At 35.5% G+C, this 20,156-nt stretch overlaps 2 protein-coding genes across 2 annotated transcripts; one reads left to right on the forward strand and one right to left on the reverse strand.

The window, feature by feature from the left end:
* Positions 1-10,182: 10,182 nt before the first annotated feature.
* Positions 10,183-11,283, forward strand: LOC113305793. Its single transcript, XM_026554795.1, has one exon. The coding sequence runs from the start codon at positions 10,183-10,185 to the stop codon at positions 11,281-11,283; it is 1,101 nt and encodes a 366-aa protein (XP_026410580.1).
* A 218-nt stretch (positions 11,284-11,501) lies between these two features.
* Positions 11,502-19,362, reverse strand: LOC113302120 (lon protease homolog 2, peroxisomal-like). Its single transcript, XM_026550965.1, has 17 exons — positions 19,158-19,362; positions 18,648-18,760; positions 18,445-18,550; positions 18,062-18,231; positions 17,802-17,893; positions 17,265-17,444; positions 17,072-17,155; positions 15,919-16,046; positions 15,179-15,380; positions 14,870-15,076; positions 14,226-14,356; positions 13,795-14,008; positions 13,336-13,641; positions 12,967-13,161; positions 12,532-12,777; positions 12,275-12,376; positions 11,502-12,047 (listed from the first exon to the last, which is right to left on the reverse strand). The coding sequence occupies exons 1-17, from the start codon at positions 19,262-19,264 to the stop codon at positions 11,964-11,966; spliced, it is 2,667 nt and encodes an 888-aa protein (XP_026406750.1). The 5' UTR covers positions 19,265-19,362; the 3' UTR covers positions 11,502-11,963.
* Between the last annotated feature and the right edge of the window lie 794 nt (positions 19,363-20,156).

The following is a 20,156-nucleotide window of genomic DNA, read 5'->3' on the forward strand; positions in this document are numbered from 1 at the left end:
TTGATAGACTTGTCTGTGTGAGACAGATTTGTTTATTGTCAAAGCCTGCGATTTTGGGTCGTAGCAACTCTTAGTTGTGGGTGAGATCAGCTAAGGAATCAAGTGCGCAATATCCTGCTGAGATAAGAGGCGTAGGGAGTACAACTGTACCTTGGATCAGTGGGAGACTGATTGGGGTTCAACTACAGTCCAGTCCGAAGTTAGCTTGGAGTAGGCTAGTGTATGTAGCGGCTTAATACAGTGTGTGTTCAATATGGACTAGGTCCCGGGGTTATTTTGCATTTGCGTTTTCCTCGTTAACAAAATTCTGGTGTCTGTGTTATTTTTATTTCCGCATTATATTTGTTATAATTGAAATAATATAGGTTGTGCGTTAGTTCAATCAACTGGAGAATCCGACTTAACGGTTGTTGATTGATATTGATTGATACTTGGATATTGGTCTTTGGTACCATCCAAGTTATTCCTTGTATTTGATTAGTACTCGCAGTTTCAGTTTGAGGAAATCAAATCAAGAGAGAGATATAAATTTGTTTATGTACTTTTAATTGATTGAGTCTTGTTGATTCTCTTAAAAGTATATTTGAGTTTGTCCATACAGATTGCTAAGCGAAATATTGGGTGGTGTTGTTAGACCCCCACTTTCTCAATTGGTATCAGAGTTGGCAAACACGTTCAAGACCTCAAAAGTTTGTGTTTGTAGCGATCTGACTATATGGACCACAAAGTCTCAATTGACGCTTCACCAGGTTTAAAAACCAACCGTCGAAAAAAGTCTGATAAACTGGTTACTCTTCAAAAAGGGTTGGATGAACAAATCCGGATCAATTCTGATCTTGTTGCAGAAATTGCAATTCTTAAGGATTTGATATCTGGTAATAGTCCCTTGGTGAATCTGAGAAACTCCAGTTGTTCCTCTTTAAAGAATAGTGCACAATGGGTTTGATCAGAAGATTACTCCATATTCATTGTAGAATCTGTAGTAAAGATTAAACTAGAAGATGAAGAAAAAGAGTCGTCACACAAAGAGAGAAGAGAGAGAGGAGAGAAGAGGAGAGAAAGGAGAAAAGTTCATAAGTGGATTATTTGTGAAGTGTTGCAAGTCTGATGTAAAATTGTAGAAAAAAATCTGGGAGGATATAGTGATATTTATTGCTCATTTGGTTATTCAACATAATGGTCTGAATACAAAACATATTAAAGACCACCAATCCTTGGGAACGACTAAAAATTATTATTTAGAGCAAGTTAAAAAGATTTATATAGCATTTTTATCGGCATTATTAATTTAATCGATTGCGAGTGCAACCGAATTTACAATTATTTGGACGATAGATATCTAAGATTTTCATAGCTATAAACTTTTATGGGTCAAAATATGTCTTATAATAATTTGTGCTATTTATTTGAATCACTATGACCAACATTTATCGCCTCCCATGCTGTGCCATTACGGCACGGGTATTTCTAGTGTTACTACATATTAATATGTATTGATACTACATACTACATATGTATTGATATTGTTAAGTATTGATACTACTAAGTATCAATACTAATATGATACTACATATGTTATGTATTGGTACTAATTAGATCTGGAAGGGTGTTTTAGGCACTTAGAAAACACACTTTATAATCTCCACAAAGTTTTCGGACCAACGAATAAATAATCTGGTCCAAAAACATGTCTTTGGACTAGCGAGTAAATTAGTTTCACAGGTGGACTAGCCATTAACTGGGTCATGAAAAACTGGATTACACAGTAATTCCTACTCTCTAATCTCCTGCTGAGAAACGGGATTTAAATTGTCATTCTGAGAAATACATAGATTGATATAATTAGAAATTCATTGGTCCAAATGGGTTGGAGGCAGTTCCGGTGAACTAAAATGCGAGACCAATAGATTTTCAAGATTTACTCTATCACTAATCCATTGGTCAGAATCCATCTTAAGAGCACCAATGTGGACTGAAGTGCCTCCTCTTATAGACATGATTATGATAATAACTAGTGTTTCTATCCAAAGATTTGGGAAACTCTTGTCTAGATGTTTGTGCATAAAACTTCTTCTTGAATTTTTTTTTTTGTCAATGTTCTAGTTCAGATTCAACTTGTCTTATCTGGTGCAAGTTCTGAATAGTATTAGAAGAACTGTTCAGATCTTTAACCAGATTATCAAGAGTTCTAACTTTTTGATCCATATTACGAAAGTGGTTGATGTTCCAATCTTTAAGACCATGTTTTACAATTCCGAGTCTGTGATTAATTGGTAGGGAGCAGAGCCTGAATAGGTATTTTGGATGTCTTCTTTAACCGAAAAACCCATAAACCAACACTTGAAATATCTATACGGCTAATTACTTTGGAAAAATATTGAATTAGTCTCCACATAATTGGGAAATGGTCACTGCCTATTGCAGCCGGTAGCCATTTCCCAAAGCTCTATCAAGTTACTCGGAGAGTCTTTTTTGCATCACGGACACATGTAAAAGCAGATATAAACTACGTGTGGGGGTGGTGACCTTGAGATGGATTGACAAGTAGTTGTACACATGAGATAAAGAGACAGATTATCTACCAAGTGTCCGGAATCAACATAAATTAGACTCCAGACTAACTAGGTAACTTTCTACAGATATAATCATATTAAGAAACGGAATTACATTCACAAAATTAACTAGTATGTCACCTATAGTTTTTGTTTTTACATTTCTTTTATTCTGACTAGTTTTTCACCCCTGCGATGCACGGTTTTGTTTCTTGTTTATGAAATATTAGATGTTTGTTTATAAAAAGGGTAACCAATAAGTATGATACTCTTTTCACAAATTTAATATCTTAGTGTGCAAAAAGTTAATAAAAACAAAACTGGAAAAGGCTAAAATGCCGAGCAAATCCTGGAATTCTCGATCTTGTGGTGATGGCTTCCTTGAATTTTGTACATATATAGCCTCCAACCTTTGTTAACATCATGGACCTGTCGACATCCAGATCGATCACGTAAAACCCAAAATAGAATTGTCTACTCTAATGAATCTCTTGAATTTTTCTTATTGTTATCCACAATTTTGACAATACAAAAGCATCTTTTTTGAGCAGATGAGGTTGAACATTACTCTATGAAAAACAATGTGATGGTTTTCTCCACGGGTGACAGGACAGAACATTTTCTAAAATATTGGCATGTTTTATATGGAGGTCCAAGATCGATCTGCTCAAAAAAAATTCTTAAATATTTCTTATAAATTTTTTAAATTTTTCTTACTGTTGTCCACGGTTTTGATAATACATGACCATCTTTAAGCAAAGGAGGATGAACATCACCCTATGAAAAACGATGTGACGGTTTTCTCTAGAGGCCAGACCATTGCTCTAAAACCTGGGCATGTTTTATATGTAGGTTCAAGATCGATCTGCTCAAAAAATAAAAAGACACGCCATTCATGATTTCCTAAAGAGGAAAAAAAATGGATGTCTTAATAAAACCTCAACTCACTCGTAGAATATTAATGCTCGACCACTTCACACTCCACCTCCTCACCAGAGTTCGAACTTCGAACTACCCTCGGAGCACTCCTCTCCTCACGAAAACAATATTTCCAATGAGTAAAATAATAAATAGCAAAAATTATGCATGTAATCATTATCATATGGGTATTCGTTTGTTTCTTATCATACGCTTGTTCGGGAGTCAACAACGTAATCACAGGTTTCATGGATCTTCCCAAGGTTTGATGGATGAATTATTGAATGAAAAAAATTTAAAAATGATTCCCATAAAAGCATGCATCACATTTGACTAACCATACAAAACCACAAAAAGTTTATAGTAAAAAATACCTCCATTTTCAATCTAGACATTCTCATTCACAATCAAATTATCAATTCAAAGGAACACTCCACGTTTACAAAAATTAAAGCAACTCTTGTAATTGCGAAATTGCTCTGCATATAGAATTAACATCCACCACTACCATTCGCTTTGTCTGCAAGATTTTTTCTAGGCAATGTGGATTTTGAAATGCATTATTAGCCAATTTACAAAACTTCCAGTTTCCACGCCCAAATAATATCCATTTTTATATATAGAATACACAAACATGAAGGTTGTATGTTACAAAAATTCAGGAGAGAAAAAGAAAAGTGCATTAACATAACTAAACATAACTAATTAAGATTGCTATCTCAAACATTTCAAATCTGGAACCGAAGATCTGTTTGTCGAGGTACCATCCAATACGCTCTCTTTAATGCGACAACCAACATGAACACCCGGGAAGTACCTATTAGTACATTATATCATCAAAGTTATTAAATTGATAGTACAACAACAAATCTCTATTCTAGGCAAATTTTTTCATTAACAAATCTGACACACAAACCTGCACATGGAGTAATATTTTCTCACTAATTTTATAAATCCATTGCAAGCCTGCACAAAGAAGAAAAAAATCAACATTAGTGTTGAAAAAGAAACACAATAAAACTTGAGAAACTAAAAAACCATATCATGTAACGAAATTCCAAGCACACAAAAAGGATAGTTAAAGCCTTTATGGCACGCTTCAAAGGTTGTTGTCGGGTTAGGTTAGTGGGAAGTAATAACACAAACTGGGATGTCCTCCCACTATTGAAATCATGATGTAAAATATGAGAGGTAACACCCCCAGTATGGACGTTACATTTTACGACTGAGATATCAGTTTCTTCTATACCCACTTTTTACCCCATAAATTTGTTTATAATGCTGCAGTAACAAATCAAACTGGTAACTTCATGAATAAAAAATATTCAAACAGTTCGGCGATACAATTCCATAAAAAGGTTAGATATATACAGAATGTTGTTAGCCTCATAAAAAAAATAAGAACAATTGAACTAATAATGAGAACAATGTGCGTTTGTATTAAAATGATGAATACTCTTATTGAACCTGATCCCATGATTGAACGTCTGTATTAAAATGATGAATACTCTTATTGAACCTGATCCCATGATTGAACTCCAGCTTCTGAACCTGCCATCACCCATAGTTGACGGCGGGGCCAACATTGTGGTATTGGAAAATGTTCCCTAAACAGAGAAATTGGATGTTAATAGAACCATTCAGTAAAACTTATCATTTCTCAATGAACACAATTTAGTTAACAAATAATTGCTCATCCACATACTAACCTTAATATTTTATGAAGATACTAAACAACGGGGCTCTAATACTATTTCGAAATGATGAGCTTATACTATTTCAAAATGATGAGTTTATGTATAAATAGAATAACCTGTTGTTGGAGTAACGAAAGTTTAAATTAAACTCGTGTGACCTTTGTAGTAATATAAACAATGCAAAAATCCGACCTCTGTCGTTAAACACAGTTTCATATCAAAATTAAACGTTTTTCATGGATATACCTTGTGGTTGAGAAGCGTGGAAACAACAATTTTTAAAATCCCTAATTATACCTGATGACGTTGAAAAACCCTCGCCTATAAAATTGCAAAAAATCGGAATCAGTATACATAAGAACATAGAGAGAATGAAAGAAGCCCAAAAATGAAAATCAAACAAAGTAGAGTAAAAAACCCCAATTTTTTCTGTTATTATATGTAGCAGCTAGAGAAAAGGAAGCATCCCTAATATCAGACGCGGTGTCATTTTACAGTTTTGGTACCTACAAAATAAACACAATAGACGGGATTAGACATTCTAAGAAAAATACAAACCAGCAAAATCCTATAAAATAAAATCAATGGGAAATAATAGGGTATTAGTTTTGCTCGGATGATTTAAATAGAGTTACCAAACCGATAAATAAACACAATTTTCTTTTGGAAATAATATTAACTAACATCTAAAATATCCATATTTTTGGCACGAGTTTCCCTGTATATATTTTTGAGGATCTCAATAATTTATTTTCTAATTTAGTAATAAGTATATTTTTATTTTTATTTTTTTTTACATACCCAAAAATATTAATAATCTTTTTTTCTAAATTTAGTAATCTTTTTTTTCTCAGTTTAGTAATTATTACCTCTTTAATTGTAAGTTTTCTTGTCGGATCCTCTTTCTCGACTGATTTGAGTACTGGGTTAACCAAGGAGTTAATATTTTCTTGGTCGTCTAAAATTTAGAAGCTTGAATATGGGAAAAACATCCTCATATAAGAAACATGGCCAATTATGGAGATTTACCTTGATGAGTGGCGCATGTTCTTAAACGCCACGAAGCTACCAAAAAGACTAAAAGAGGAAATAAACATAGGACAATCGTATGAACATAATGAAAAAAAAAGACAGAAATTGAAAACAATATTAACACGATCAGTAATAGTTCTAGTATAAACACGATTATAAGTAATAAAAGTGAAAAGGAATGTTCACATGAATGAATTATGTATGAGTTGATATTGCTTGACTTAAAATAGCTACAACAGGTGCAGATCATAGATCAGTTGAATTATACTTTGATATTGCTTGACTGATGCTCGATTTAAATAGCTACCACAGGTGCATGATCAATACCTGCAAACAACCAATGAAAGTATATCAAACAGAAAACCAAAATCGCATCGCAAGAAAAATAAAAATCCAACAAATCCTAACAATCTGGCTCAATACCTAGAAACCGTAACAGTCGGGTTTTGACATTTGCACGAATGTTTTATATAGACACCAAATCCACATATTCCATAAAAAAGGGACTTCCTTATGGTAATAGCATTAATCTTTTTCTTTCTTTTTGCTAGAAAAAAATGGTAATCGTATAAATCAATACCTAAAAATCTGCGGTTTTATTTCTTTTTGGTAAGCGTATTTATTATGTTCAAAGCATGTTAAGTATCTTTTCATGCAATCTAGAAATAAAATGAATATTTATGGAATTAGAAATATCGATAATATTGAATATGGAAAAATATCTATAGCTTTCTATTTTTGGACGGCAATCATAAATATATTGAACAAAATTAAGTATACTTTTACCTGATTAAAAACTCTTATTTTGGATAGTTTGTTTTAAAATTTATAAAAATAATATTTTCTGGCCAATATAACTATGTTTTGAGTCAAAAATAAAATAAAATTTCTTTATTTCCAAAAAAAAAAACTACACGTCTAGTTTTAGAAATAAGAATAAAAAGTATACAATAAATAATATTAATAAAATATGAAAGAAAACCATTCATTCTTGTTTATTCCACCTATTTTGATTTAACTTCTGGTTCTTAACGTTTGATTCGATTTCTTGTTCTTAATGTTCTATTTAAATGCTCCCGATTTTGTACTAACGATTTTGTATTTTTACTATTGGACAGGATTGATAATTAACTTATTCACAAAAGAGGAAGAATTGATTCTTCAGATTACAGGTATTTGGATTTTAAATCCCAATTATTCTTCTGAATTTTATCAAAGATTTTTGGGGATTTTAATAAAGTGCCACACTTCCGATTTCCGGTTTAAGAAAGTGCCACCATTTGTTTCAAAATTTATAAAATGCCACAACTGTTATGTATTCCGTTAGGGCCCACAAAATCGTTATATAATCATTGAAAAAGTCAAGCAAACATGTCACTATTACCTAACTATCCTTCTCTATCTTTAAAGACTTGCACCCGTACAAAAACAAAACAAAAATATCCCATCTGATTCGTGTCTCCTTCTTCTTCCCGAAAGTCATCTTCTTATTCTTCTGGCGAGAACGAGAGCACCTCTGGATCCTTACCAACTTACTTTTTCTTTTCATGATTGCTTCACTTTAGAGTTTATTAGGGTTCATCGGGAAGAACGTGATTTGGGGGTTTTATGAATTTTCAGATTTTAGAGATTTCCATTCTGATGTTGGTTTTACTGGAAATGGATAAGAATTCATCAGTTGATTGATGTTGTGAATCTGTTTAAGAAAGAAATTGAAGAGATGATTGGGAATTTTAGAAATCAGTGAAATTAGGGTTTTCAAAGTTTATTAGAAACTCAATTAGGAATGGATGATAAGAAATTAGAGGATGGGTTTGCATGATTTGAAGATTAGGATTGAGAATTTGATCTCGAGTAAGGGAAAAAAGGGGGATTTGAGATTTATTTCAGGGTTTCTGAGAAATCAAGATGGTGATGAAGTTTGAAAGGGTTTTGTTGGTTTTTGAGACGATTTATGCATCGAGTCAACCGTTAAATTGAGAAGTGGAAATTGCAGATGGAGGATAATGGAATGATTATGTGTATACAGAAGATGGGTTTACTGGTTAAATTTTGTGGATCTGTGAGATGTTGCAGGAAGGGATGAATTGATCCCTATACTGTTGAAATTGAGTATGAACCTGGTGATCAATGCTGATGCTTGAATAGATGTATGCTTAGGACTTGACAGTGGATGGCAATTGCAGTTCAATTGATGTTGTTGCTGATGTTGGTGTTTGGCAGAAGAATCAAGAAGGAACTGTAGCTGCAGATGTTGTTGTTGCTGCTTGAAGTGTTAATTGAACCCAATGGGTTAGTTGGTGCTATATCATGGAACATAAGGATGAGCTAGATTTGGAAATGATTACTGTACAAAATCAGTGAATGAGATGTTTGGCTCAATGGGTTTATGAAAGTGGTGCGGTGAATACAAGAACAATAAGGAATTGGTGATGATGTTGTGCATTACAGGGAATGAAATCTAATAAGAGATGGTTTTTCAGGAAGAGTGTTGTGTCTTATGCAGTAATGAGGTGCTGTGTCACATTGGCTTGGTAGCAGTGAATGGATGAGCTCGACATGGTCTGTATGTTATTGAATTTGGGAAGTGAGAAGAAGGCAAAGACGAACTTGATGTTGTTGATTTAGCTCTGACTCACGACTTAACTTGCCAATGACTCGCAATGATGACTTGATTTAACTCATTATACTGAGATGATTCGAGGGCATAAACGTCTTTTACTAAGCTGAATTGCTGCCACCTATGCTCTAACGGATGTTAACTTTTTTTTTGAAAAATAAACGGGATGGAAAAGGTCAAATGTGTGGCATTAAATAAATTCTGAAAAAACGGTGGCATTTTCTTAAACATGAAATTGAAAGTGTGGCACTTTATTAAAATCCCCTTTTTTTAGATTGCAATAATGCAATCGCAACCAATCATTTTTTTTCTAATTTTATTAGTGACATTGTAGTTATTGGGGTTGATTTTAGTAGATTAGAATTATAATTAAGATTAGTTTTTTATCCGTAAAAAAATGTAATCGGACACTGGATATTGAATTATTTTCTATAATTTTAATTATCGATATAATTTTCTGATGAGATCATGATGAGCAATTAGTAATCAGATGTGATTTTTTTGTGAATTTTGATTTATATAATTACCCTTTAAATTAGGATCAAATGTATGCAAAACAATTTTTTAATATATTTTTGGCAATATTGTAAAATTTTATGATTGTTTTAGGTAAATTTTTTTATTCTATATGATTCGTTGTAAATTATAATATTGCCAAAAATAAAATATGGTGGGGTCAGAATCAACCAGAAGCTCTGGTTAACCACATCGCTTAAAAAAACTATGTTTTTATATAGAAAATCGTAGGAAATAGGTTACCTATATCTATATGAAATAAAATGTTGTACATTTGGACGAGTCTTCTTGGTTCATCCTTGCAACCTTTTTACAAAATTAGGAATTAGGAATATATCACTCCTCTAAGCTGACACCACATTCAAAGTAAACCTACTACACACATGGTTGTTCCGTTGCTAGAAAGAACCAGCCTTTGGAATCTAGACCCTACTGTACATCCATCAGTGCCTGACCTGACTGCCTCTGCATCAAAAGACTCAATTACTGCGAGAAGACTTGGTTGCACATCACGCGCTTCTCTCTCTACGACAACAATCCGCAAATGGGTAATACTTCCAAACCATTATCAAGACCCATCTTTGATGCAATGCATTTCTTCAATGCTCAACTGCCACCACTACCATTAGCTTTAATTATTCCGTCCCCTCTTACAATCATTACCATTTGCGCAAATGTGACATCAATTTTATGCCAAACTTAAATGTTACTTGGTACTTCTTACGGCAACTCGACTCTGACTTGATCAAGAACCAAGAAGCTTCCTTGCAATTCATTTCATTGGGATCCACTATATACTGAGACTTGTTCTCAGTCTTCTCTTTCTTTCACCACTGAAACTAAACAAATGGAGCTCTTCACTGCAGCAGAAGATCTCAAATTCTTCAATCCAAATCAAATCATCAAGGAAGCAGTGAAGATCCCAGCCAAATCATCTCCAGTAAAATTCTTTTTCATTACCTTAACCCTCATTCTCCCACTTTCGTTGATGCAGTTATTACTTGAAACTCATAGTTTTATCCTCTACTACATCTTTGTCGATTACTTTTACGGTCATGAAATTGATCATTCGTCTCCTTCGTATAAACAATTCATCCGCACTTACTCCATCCATGAGTTCTTCTACATTCTTTCCCTCTTCCTCTTCTCTATTCTCTCTACCTCCGCTATTGTCTTCACAGTAGCTTCTCTCTATGCATCCAAGTCTGTCTCCTTTATCCCCACTCTCTTTGCAATCCCTCGCATATTTAAACATCTTATGATAACCTTCTTCTACGTCTTACTTCTGATGATAGTGAACTACTCGGCTTACTACATTCCTCTTTATGTCTTGGCTTCGACGAATATTAATGGAGCTCTGTTCTGGGGTGTTAGTATCATATTTGCTGTCATATACGATCTTGTTCATATCTATGTTACAGCGCAATGGCATTTAGCAAGTGTGATTTCTGTTCTTGAAGCAAATGGTTATGGCTTGGCAGCCATGAAGAAGAGTACACAACTCTTACGAGGGAGAACTGGTATCGCTTTCGGACTTGCAAGTTTATACTTGCAGGCTACATGGACAACTGAGTTTGTGTTCGAGTTTACAATGGAGTCTAATTTACATTTCTTGGTTAATCTTTTGTTGGGATTCCTGTGTTTGTTCATGTTGGTGGCAGTTAATCTCACAGGGCTGTTGGTTCAAAGCGTCTTCTACTATGCCTGTAAAAGTCATCACAATCAAGTGGTTGATAAGAAGGTTTTATATGATCATCTTGGTAGTTATGATCTCGGTGATAAGGCTGTAGCGTTGAATCCCAGTACTGGCGGTACGGAGATGCAAAGCTTGGTCAAAGATCAAGAGAGGGTAGGTTATCAGCCTGTTGCGTTGAATGCAACTACTGAAAGTATCAAGATGCAGAGATCAGTCAAAGATCATGACACGGGGGGAGACCAGAATGTTTAAAAGGCCATCTTGATTTAATATAGCATATACTAGCAGGCTTAGATATTACAGGAGACATCTGTTCCCGTCTCTAGCATTACTTTGTGTACCCGGTATTTTTAATGACATACAATTACTCTTGTATGACGTGCATCTTCTAAAAGTATTTCTACATCCCGAAACATCATGGAACTAATCACTACAAATTCATAAGAAAGCAAAGCAATCGCACAAAAGTGTAAACGGGAATAAAACCTTGATATCTATACATACAACAAATAGTAGCTGTGAGCAGAATTTGGCGCACTTCACCATTGCCCGACCGTATATATACAAATACAACAGATCGAGATGACTATGGCTCTGATTTGATTGGCAAAAACAGACGGAACAAGGGAGGTTGTACATACCCAATCTATAAACTTAAATTATATTTGACAAGATGATGATAATATTTAAATAGGCAAACAGCTTAGGAGATGTAACAACTGAGATGGTATAACTTAGCTGACTCTGTCACCCTGTTTCGTTCGGTTCTGTTCAAACTCAGATTCTCATTAATGGTTTTCCGCATGTCTTCAGTGGCGATGAAGCAGCAGTACTCTTTGGATACATGCTTCATCTACTGAATTACTGACAAGGTAGGTTCCAATGTTTCCACTGAGAGGTATGTGTTAGACAAATAAATCTCGACGGTGATTTCATAACTTGGAATGTTGTCTCCAAGGGCATCCAGTACTAAAGGCATGCTCCAACACGTCTTCCACACGCTTCACAAGCAATATCTGATAACAACAAGCAGGAAAGCTAGATACTTAAAAGGGTTCTCCGTGAAGGGTCATGCATTTTCTTATTTCTTATATTTGTCACAAGCACAATATAGGCAAAAATAATCAATTTACCACATGCACATGACATAAAGACCTTGCTTCCACGTAAATTTATGCAGATGATTGATTAGATATTCAATAATGAAGAACTTTCGCAAGTCAACAGGAAATGGAAAAATTACCTCCAGGCTAGAAAGAACAGTTGCTGGTACTTCAACCAGATCTTTGAAGTTTCTTTCTGGTATGATAACTCTCTTTATACCATACCGATGTGCAGCTAGGACCTGCAAACGAACACAACTGAGAAACTTAATACATTTCTTGGGAGCACTAGAAAAGAAAGACTAATCCGTTTTATTTCTACTTGTACTTTTTGACCATGAGCACGCTTTCAGATGACTGATACTAAAAGAGGGTATGCCCATAATAAGTGACACACCTTATCCTTGATACCACCGACCGGTAATACCAATCCCCTCAGAGTCATTTCCCCAGTCATTGCTGTATCTGGTCTTACTCTTTGTTGACTAAGCAGAGAAACTAACGATGTCACCAAAGTCACACCTGCAGAAGGACCGTCTTTTGGTACAGCCCCTGCGGGAAAATGTATATGAATATCTTGTCCATCCATCAAATTAATGTTCCCAGCAGCCACCAACTTGAGGTCCGCTGCTCTTGCTCTTACCTAATCATATAAAGAACACTAGGTAAAGGCAATAATGGAAGACAAGTCCATGATGAAAAGTCAAGCATTGATTGCATATAAGTATCCCAGAAGGGATTCTACACATTTGAATGTCATCGTGCAGAACAGGCTTAGCAGATATACTGAGATTCAAAATATATCATGGGTAGTTATCAGACTAAAACTTACCCAAGTAAGTGCTATTTGTGCTGATTCTTTAATAACATCGCCTAGCTGTCCAGTGAGATGCAACTCACCCTTCCCCGCCATTGTTGAGGCCTCCACAAACTGAACCTCCCCACCGAAGGTGGTCCACACAAGCCCAACTGATACTCCAGGAGTTGTAACTCGTTCTGCAGTTTCTCTGTCATCGAATCTTGGAGGCTGCAATCATTATTATTTTCCAATGAGCATAATCAGAATCTGAACAACGAATTGAATTCATACAATAGAAAACATAAGTATCTGAGCAGATAAGTTGCCCACATTACTTAACCTTCGAATACAGCGTTTAAGCAACAGCAAACTCAAAGATTAACAAAAGGAAGAATTATTTACCCCTAGTACTTTTTCAACCATGGCCTCATCTACAACCAAAGCTGAAGAACTCCTTAAAGCATTTGATATCTCATGATTGTTAACACCCATCGGAATAACTTCCATCTCCACTTCAGCAGTCCCCTCCGCAATTCTGGTATCCAGAAGCGATGTTGACATCTGGTGTACATCATTACTGAGTGGAAGAGTTTGCTCTTGCTCAGCAACTCTAACCGCTGCTGCACGAGCCAAGGCAGCTAAGTTCCTCTCTAAACTTCTGACACCAGCTTCTCTTGTATAATTCTGGATTACAAGTTTCACCATGCTCTGAGATAAACAAAACCATTGAGCAATATCAAAGATCAGTTATTAAAAGAAACCTTTGTACATAATTCAGAAGCAAAGCATGCAGGTGCTCTGTGTATACAAATTTTCATTTTTACGGACTTGAATGTAAAGCAGCCCATTTAAGTGCATTACCTCAGGTATTTGAAGAAACTCAGATCTTAAACCATGCTGATCCAGAACTCGGGGAATCAGATGCCGCATGGCTATTCTTAGTTTCTCTTCTGGTGTATACCCAGGCAGCTCAATGACTTCCATTCTGTCTAAGAGAGGCGGAGGAATAGGTTGAGCTCTATTTGCAGTTGCAATAAAAATCACCTTTGAAAGATCGAAAGGAACATTTAAGTAGCTGGAAATGTTCAGTCAAGGAATCCCACAAGTGCATAAGCAAAAACCTCAAAAGAAATAAAAAATAAAATAAGCTTAACATAGGAAGACTAATATCTTAAAATGGAAGAATATTATGGCAGACTTGAAAGATGGCGATGAAAAGTTAGATTTTATTTTAAGATGTGAAAACAACGAAAAGCTAGTTTTACAAAAACTACTGCAATGAAATTGGATACTGATCATTGAATGTTTTGTTCTGCTCTGGATCAAGAACCTCCAGAAGTGCTGAAGCAGGATCCCCTCGGACATCAGAACCAGTCTTGTCAATCTCGTCAAGCAGCATTACTGGATTGCTAACACCTACTCGCTAAAACATAAAATAAGAGTAACAATAACATTAGCAAACATGAAAAGAAAAAGATGAAGCATTCTACCAAAAAGAACATACTTGCAAAAGGATCAAGACACGGGTTAGTAAAGTGAGGGTTTTCTAACGATAATTTAAGGGACAACGTGACTCAAAAGGAGTTCTAAATAGGAAAAACAACACTTGGTTGAACACCTCAAAGAAATTCTGAAAAAATAACATTTTTCTATAATTACCACGACGAACCTACTGAACGTGAACTTATAATATGATGTGTACGTCAAATCAAGAATTACTTGTATTAGTCATATGGATGGATTCATTCTACCTTAATCTATAGATCAGTGCAGAATGCAGACACAGCCCACTACTAAAGAATTTTAATAATATGGGATACAGTAAAAAATGAGATATAAATGAGCCCAAATATAGAAGAAGCTAAGGTGACGATTCTTATTTAACATTTTATAGTAAGAAGCAACAACTACAGTATAAAAAAGCAATAGTTTGTACCTTTATCCCTTCAACAAGCCTCCCTGGCATACTTCCTATGTAAGTCCTCCTATGCCCTCTAATATCAGCTTCGTCCTTCACACCGCCTAGAGATATTCGTATGAACTTTCTGCCGAGGGCCGCAGCAATAGATGATGCCAAAGATGTCTTCCCAACCCCTGGTGGACCCACAAAACACAGAACTGGACCTCTGGCATCTGGTTTGAGCTGCCACCCAGTTCATTAAGCCAAAAGCACTACATAAATGTCAACAACCGATACATAATTTTTAGCAGCCAAAATGGCGATATCATAAAGGAATCAGTCTACCTTACGAACAGCCAAATATTCAATAATCCGTTGTTTTACTTTGGCTAAACCATAATGGTCACTGTCAACACACTCTTTTGCAGCTTTTAAGTTCAGTTCACGTTCCTCGCTAGCATTTTGCCAGGGTAAATCAGCAAGCAGCTCCAGGTAAGCACGTGAACTACTATATCCAGGTTGCTGCGGTTGCATTTTTTTCAATCGCCTGATACAAAACATTTCGCAGTACAAATTATAAGAAACTGATGACAAGTTGCCAGGTGTTGGGCACAATGCCTTTGCCAATTTGAACAGAAACTTCCCAAGAATTATTAAGATAAAAAGACTAAGTATTCCTCTCCGAGAAGGCAGGTTACTATAAATAAAATCAGTTAAAAGAATAGAATTGGAAAACAGGCTGATGAGTACATTATGAATAATTTTTCCTATACAGTCAGAGCCTTAGAGGAAACAAATCTGAGAATTTAGATGCAGCTTAAGATGTCTTTGCATGTGTGTGAGTTTCAGCATGTGTGCATGTTCGAGGGAGAGAGAGAAAGAGAGACTGTTGCTATCAAGCAACTTTTTTTTTCTTTTGGCAAAAAAAAAAAAAAAAAAAAAAAAAAAAAAAAAAACTCCATATTGGAGGTATTGCTGAAAGAAGATTAAGAAAATACAAGAATATAAGGTGGACACGGACCAGAACCTCAATAAACAATTCATATCACTGGTCATTCTTGAGTGAACTTCTAAAACTTGCATACCGTAACTCCCTGTGTGCATGCTTCCAGACATTAGGAGGCATTCCTGCGCTCTGCATCTTTCTTTCCAGTGCAGCCATATCGTCTTCATCATCATCATTGTCACCAAGCTCCTCTTTAATTGCCCTCATCTGTCAGATGACATTAAGAGCACGAAGTGTTCAAGATAAATGTGAACTCCCAGTGTCCTACAACCGAACCTATGTTGCAAATGTACAGGTCCGAGTCTTATATCAATTAAGTGCTGACTCATGAGATACTCATATGAATCTGGCCTAACATAGGACCTCTTTCATGTTTGGAATTAATTAATTTAATCATTCTTACTTCCAATACTTAGTTATGTTGGAAGTAAGAAGTGCTTTTTTTCAATTATTGATAGTGAAAAAATTTAAAATTAGACACTTAGGTTATATAGATTCTAAGTAACATTATATGTACTTGTGTTTCTCTTTATAACAGGGACTAGCCTAAAGTAGTTTTTGGTATGAATACAATGAAGGGAACTAATCATCTTTTATTTCCTTGTGTGTTTTAATTCTTTTCGTCTATCATAATATCAACTTCCTCCCCCGCTCCATAAAAGATATTGAAGCTCAGTTGTTCTTCATCTAGTACTTTGTGACTACTTAGTCTCTTCCACCAAAATTGAGACCTCTGTAACTCTCCGTCTCAACATAATTTTATCACTCAAAAGCAAGAAAGGACAAAACGCCAAATTTCATCTACTTTCACCATACCTATTCTATTCCTGCATAACCATATTGCACCACCAACTTCCTTTCCGTGCAGTGCATTCAGAGAAAAAAAGTCCCTTTTCTCCTATAGTGTAATAGTGGGATGTGGAGAATATTGTAAGGCAAGGTCCTGTTGAATTTGATTAGCTGTTTTTTGTTCTCATGGAAATTTGAAATATGACAAAGCACGTGAAGAAACTACATAATTTAGACTTGCTCGTTTTGTTAGGGAAAATAAAACAACTCATAATCTACTCCATGGTTCTAAGTTTCTAACTGACGTAATCTACAACACCAATGTAACGATAAAAAAGGATATGTACATTGGTTATTGCATTATTGAGGTTATGAATCCATGAAACTCTTTTCCCCTTTAGCTTTAAATTAACTGCATTTTCTTTTATGAAAAATAAAAATACCTGCTGACGCAGAAGAAATTCTTTCTGTGACTTTGACAACTGTCCTTCTACTTTCTGAGTTATCTTTTCAGCTACACGAATTGACTGCCACAATGAAATAATAAATTGGAGTAAATGTTTGAATAGTCTGTGACAAGTAAAAATGACTCCGATGGATTGCGCAACCAACTGTGAACCCCCACAAAAAAAATACCTGTAAATGCCTGTCAACCAACTCCGTAGCTTTTGAAAGCCTGACTTTTAAATCAACTGAGTCCAGCATGGAAAGCTGCTCCTCAAAGCTTATTTCAAAGCTAGCAACAAATATATCAGCAAGCCTGTGTACAGGAACAGTATCCAGAAGAACTTTTGTCCTTCCTATTGTTTTCTGCTTCTGTAAGAAAGGTGCAACATATGTTACAAGCGAACAAGTATGCAAACATTCACCAGTGTGGCTAAAGATAATATAAATGCCACTTTAAAAGATAGCAAGATAGACATGAACTTCGAACAAGCAAAAATCAGCTGACTCAGCTCCATGAAAAACATCCTGTAGATGATCTACTCTCTTTTGTCCCTTGACTTATTTATGTGTAAAGGAGTATTTCAATGGAACTGTAAAGTTTGTAAAGCCAAAGCTTTTCCATAAAAAGATAAATAAGTATCGAACTGAGAATGTGCACAGATTCACTGAAGCTTAGCAGATAATTAACCACATAACAGTTGATGGTAATATAACCGAGCTAGTTACCTGCTCAAGTACAGATATCAGCTCCATGGCAGTAGCTTTGAATTGGCGAGACAACGATATAAGGTCTGGATCTTGTTCTGCTAGATCCATTTCTGAAAAGGGTAGCTCGGTTTTAGATGCAAATAAAAATTTCAGATGCACAACCTATATATATCATGGGCAACTCCATCCATGTTTTACAAAAAAGGGTACGGAACTGGCAGATAACTTTTAAGACGCTGGTTGACTGAGTACATAGAAAGGGAGCAAAGACTACATACCAGGCTTCGTCATATCAAGGCGAGAAATCTTAGCAATGTGATATGTTCCTCTAACACTAAGTTCTTGGACACTAAACCTGCACAGTCCCTCAAGAACAACTATGTACGTGACCCTCCCACTTGGTTTCTCAACACCTCTAGAGAGATGCAAAGCTCTCGCAGCAACTCCCCTGTTAAGAAACATCACATGCAATCATTTTCCACAACTTCGCATATAGATAGCAAATGACAAACATGGCCAGTGAGACTTTTCAGAAAAAATCTAAAGCAAAGATACTTGTCGATGGGCTTAACAGCCAGTCGTAGATCATCTCAAGAATCGTCACATCTCAACAAAAGAAAAGATAAATATCATAAGAGCTACAATCCAGCTATAACTGTACCTGGTATGCCATTGTACTTCTGGCTGATTCTTGCCATCTAGCTTATGAGTATCTGAAGTTGCCAAAGGAGATTTCGGGGTTCTTTCCCCAGAATCAGTTACAACACCTTCAATAATATTTTTTTACAGTCAGTCATAATTTCGAACACCTCAGTTGTAAGCTTATTGAGACAGGTAATCAACAGATGAAAACCAAAACATTACCCTGAGACAATACTGAACCAATAGATGTACCCTCAGCAGCATCTCTAACAGGCAAGACACCAATCAAACCCTTCTCTTCCCTCTGCCATAACTCTTGTTCCACTAATTTCACACTGCACAATTCAATACGAAAACTCTATCATTCAGAAGAGTATACAGGTGAACAGAATAGAAATATTCCAATTAACCATTTAAGAACAAATCATTAGCCAATCGAAATCTCTAATTCATGAGACCCTCAAAATAAAAATTCTCAATGAATTCATCAAAAATTACATATAGAGAAAAGAAAAAGGCAACAAAAAAAACTAAATTTTAGGTTCCTCAGCTCTGCCATAGTAAATAATGATCAGAAAACGTAAATTTTAGGTTTCTCAGCACTGTAATACTCAAAATTGATTAAATGGAAAACCCGAATATAACTCAAAATCAAGAAAACCCAATAAACAAACGAAATTTAGGGTTCCAATATTCTGTATTAATCGATCAATGAAAATAAAACATGAATACCTGCTTGGTGAAGTACACCGGATTCGAATGATTGCACCAGGTAACAAAACCTTGTTTCTAAACGGTAAAATCGCTAATCGACTCGGTAATTCTACCGATTCCGCCATGTCCTATCAACTCGGAAGAAATTTTATTTAGAGAGACTTTAGAACGAGGGAGCAGAGCAGAGAAAAGAAGAAAAAAAAAACTGTATGCAAGTTTTAGTTTTGTTTGTTTTTCGGGTAAAAATGATCAATCATTGGGTTTTTATATACTTCTGTTTCTGTGAGTTTCTCGTATTCTCCTCTAATCTCGTTTGAGATTATTTACCGTTGGATTGTCAGATAAGGTGGAACGTGTCAACATCTTAGACCTTGTTAATATATAAGGTCAAAATTTCGACGTCTTTAATAGTTTGGATGTGTGATTGATGGTTCGTCTTTAACAGAGACTGATGATAAATTGTGGGACCCTTATGATTGACTACTGTGATGCCACGTAAGCAAGTTTTGGATAATGAGAAGAAAGAATGTGAAAATACGTTATCCACGTATAGTTAAATGATCCCATGGAGTCCTTTGCCCAGGAATACTTGGTGTTTGGCCACCAAGTAAAAATTACTCCCAAATGCCACAAAATGGCTAGTCTTGCCTGTACGTAATAAGGGGCAGCCACCGTGGAGCATTGGAAGGCAAGGGGTCGAGGTCTTAAAATTAGATGATGTCCAGAATTTAAGACGTTTTTCACCAAAGATTTATTTCCAATGCTAAGGTGATGGTCATTAAAAGATGAAATTGCCAGGTGGGGGTAAAGGAGAAAGTCTAAATTAGACTTTTTCCATGATCTTCGGCCATTCACATCATCGTCTGTGTTTAATTTTAAACAAAGTTTATTAGATAAGATCTTGGAGATTGAAGATGAACTTTAGGTGAAAAGATTTATCTTTAATCTTTATTTTGTCTTCTAGGGAAGTTTCTGTGATACTCACCAAATAATATTTTTTGGCAAGCCACGTGAATG

The sequence above is a fragment of the Papaver somniferum genome, chromosome 8 (assembly GCF_003573695.1).
Source record: "Papaver somniferum cultivar HN1 chromosome 8, ASM357369v1, whole genome shotgun sequence".
Classification (NCBI taxonomy): Eukaryota; Viridiplantae; Streptophyta; class Magnoliopsida; order Ranunculales; family Papaveraceae; genus Papaver; species Papaver somniferum.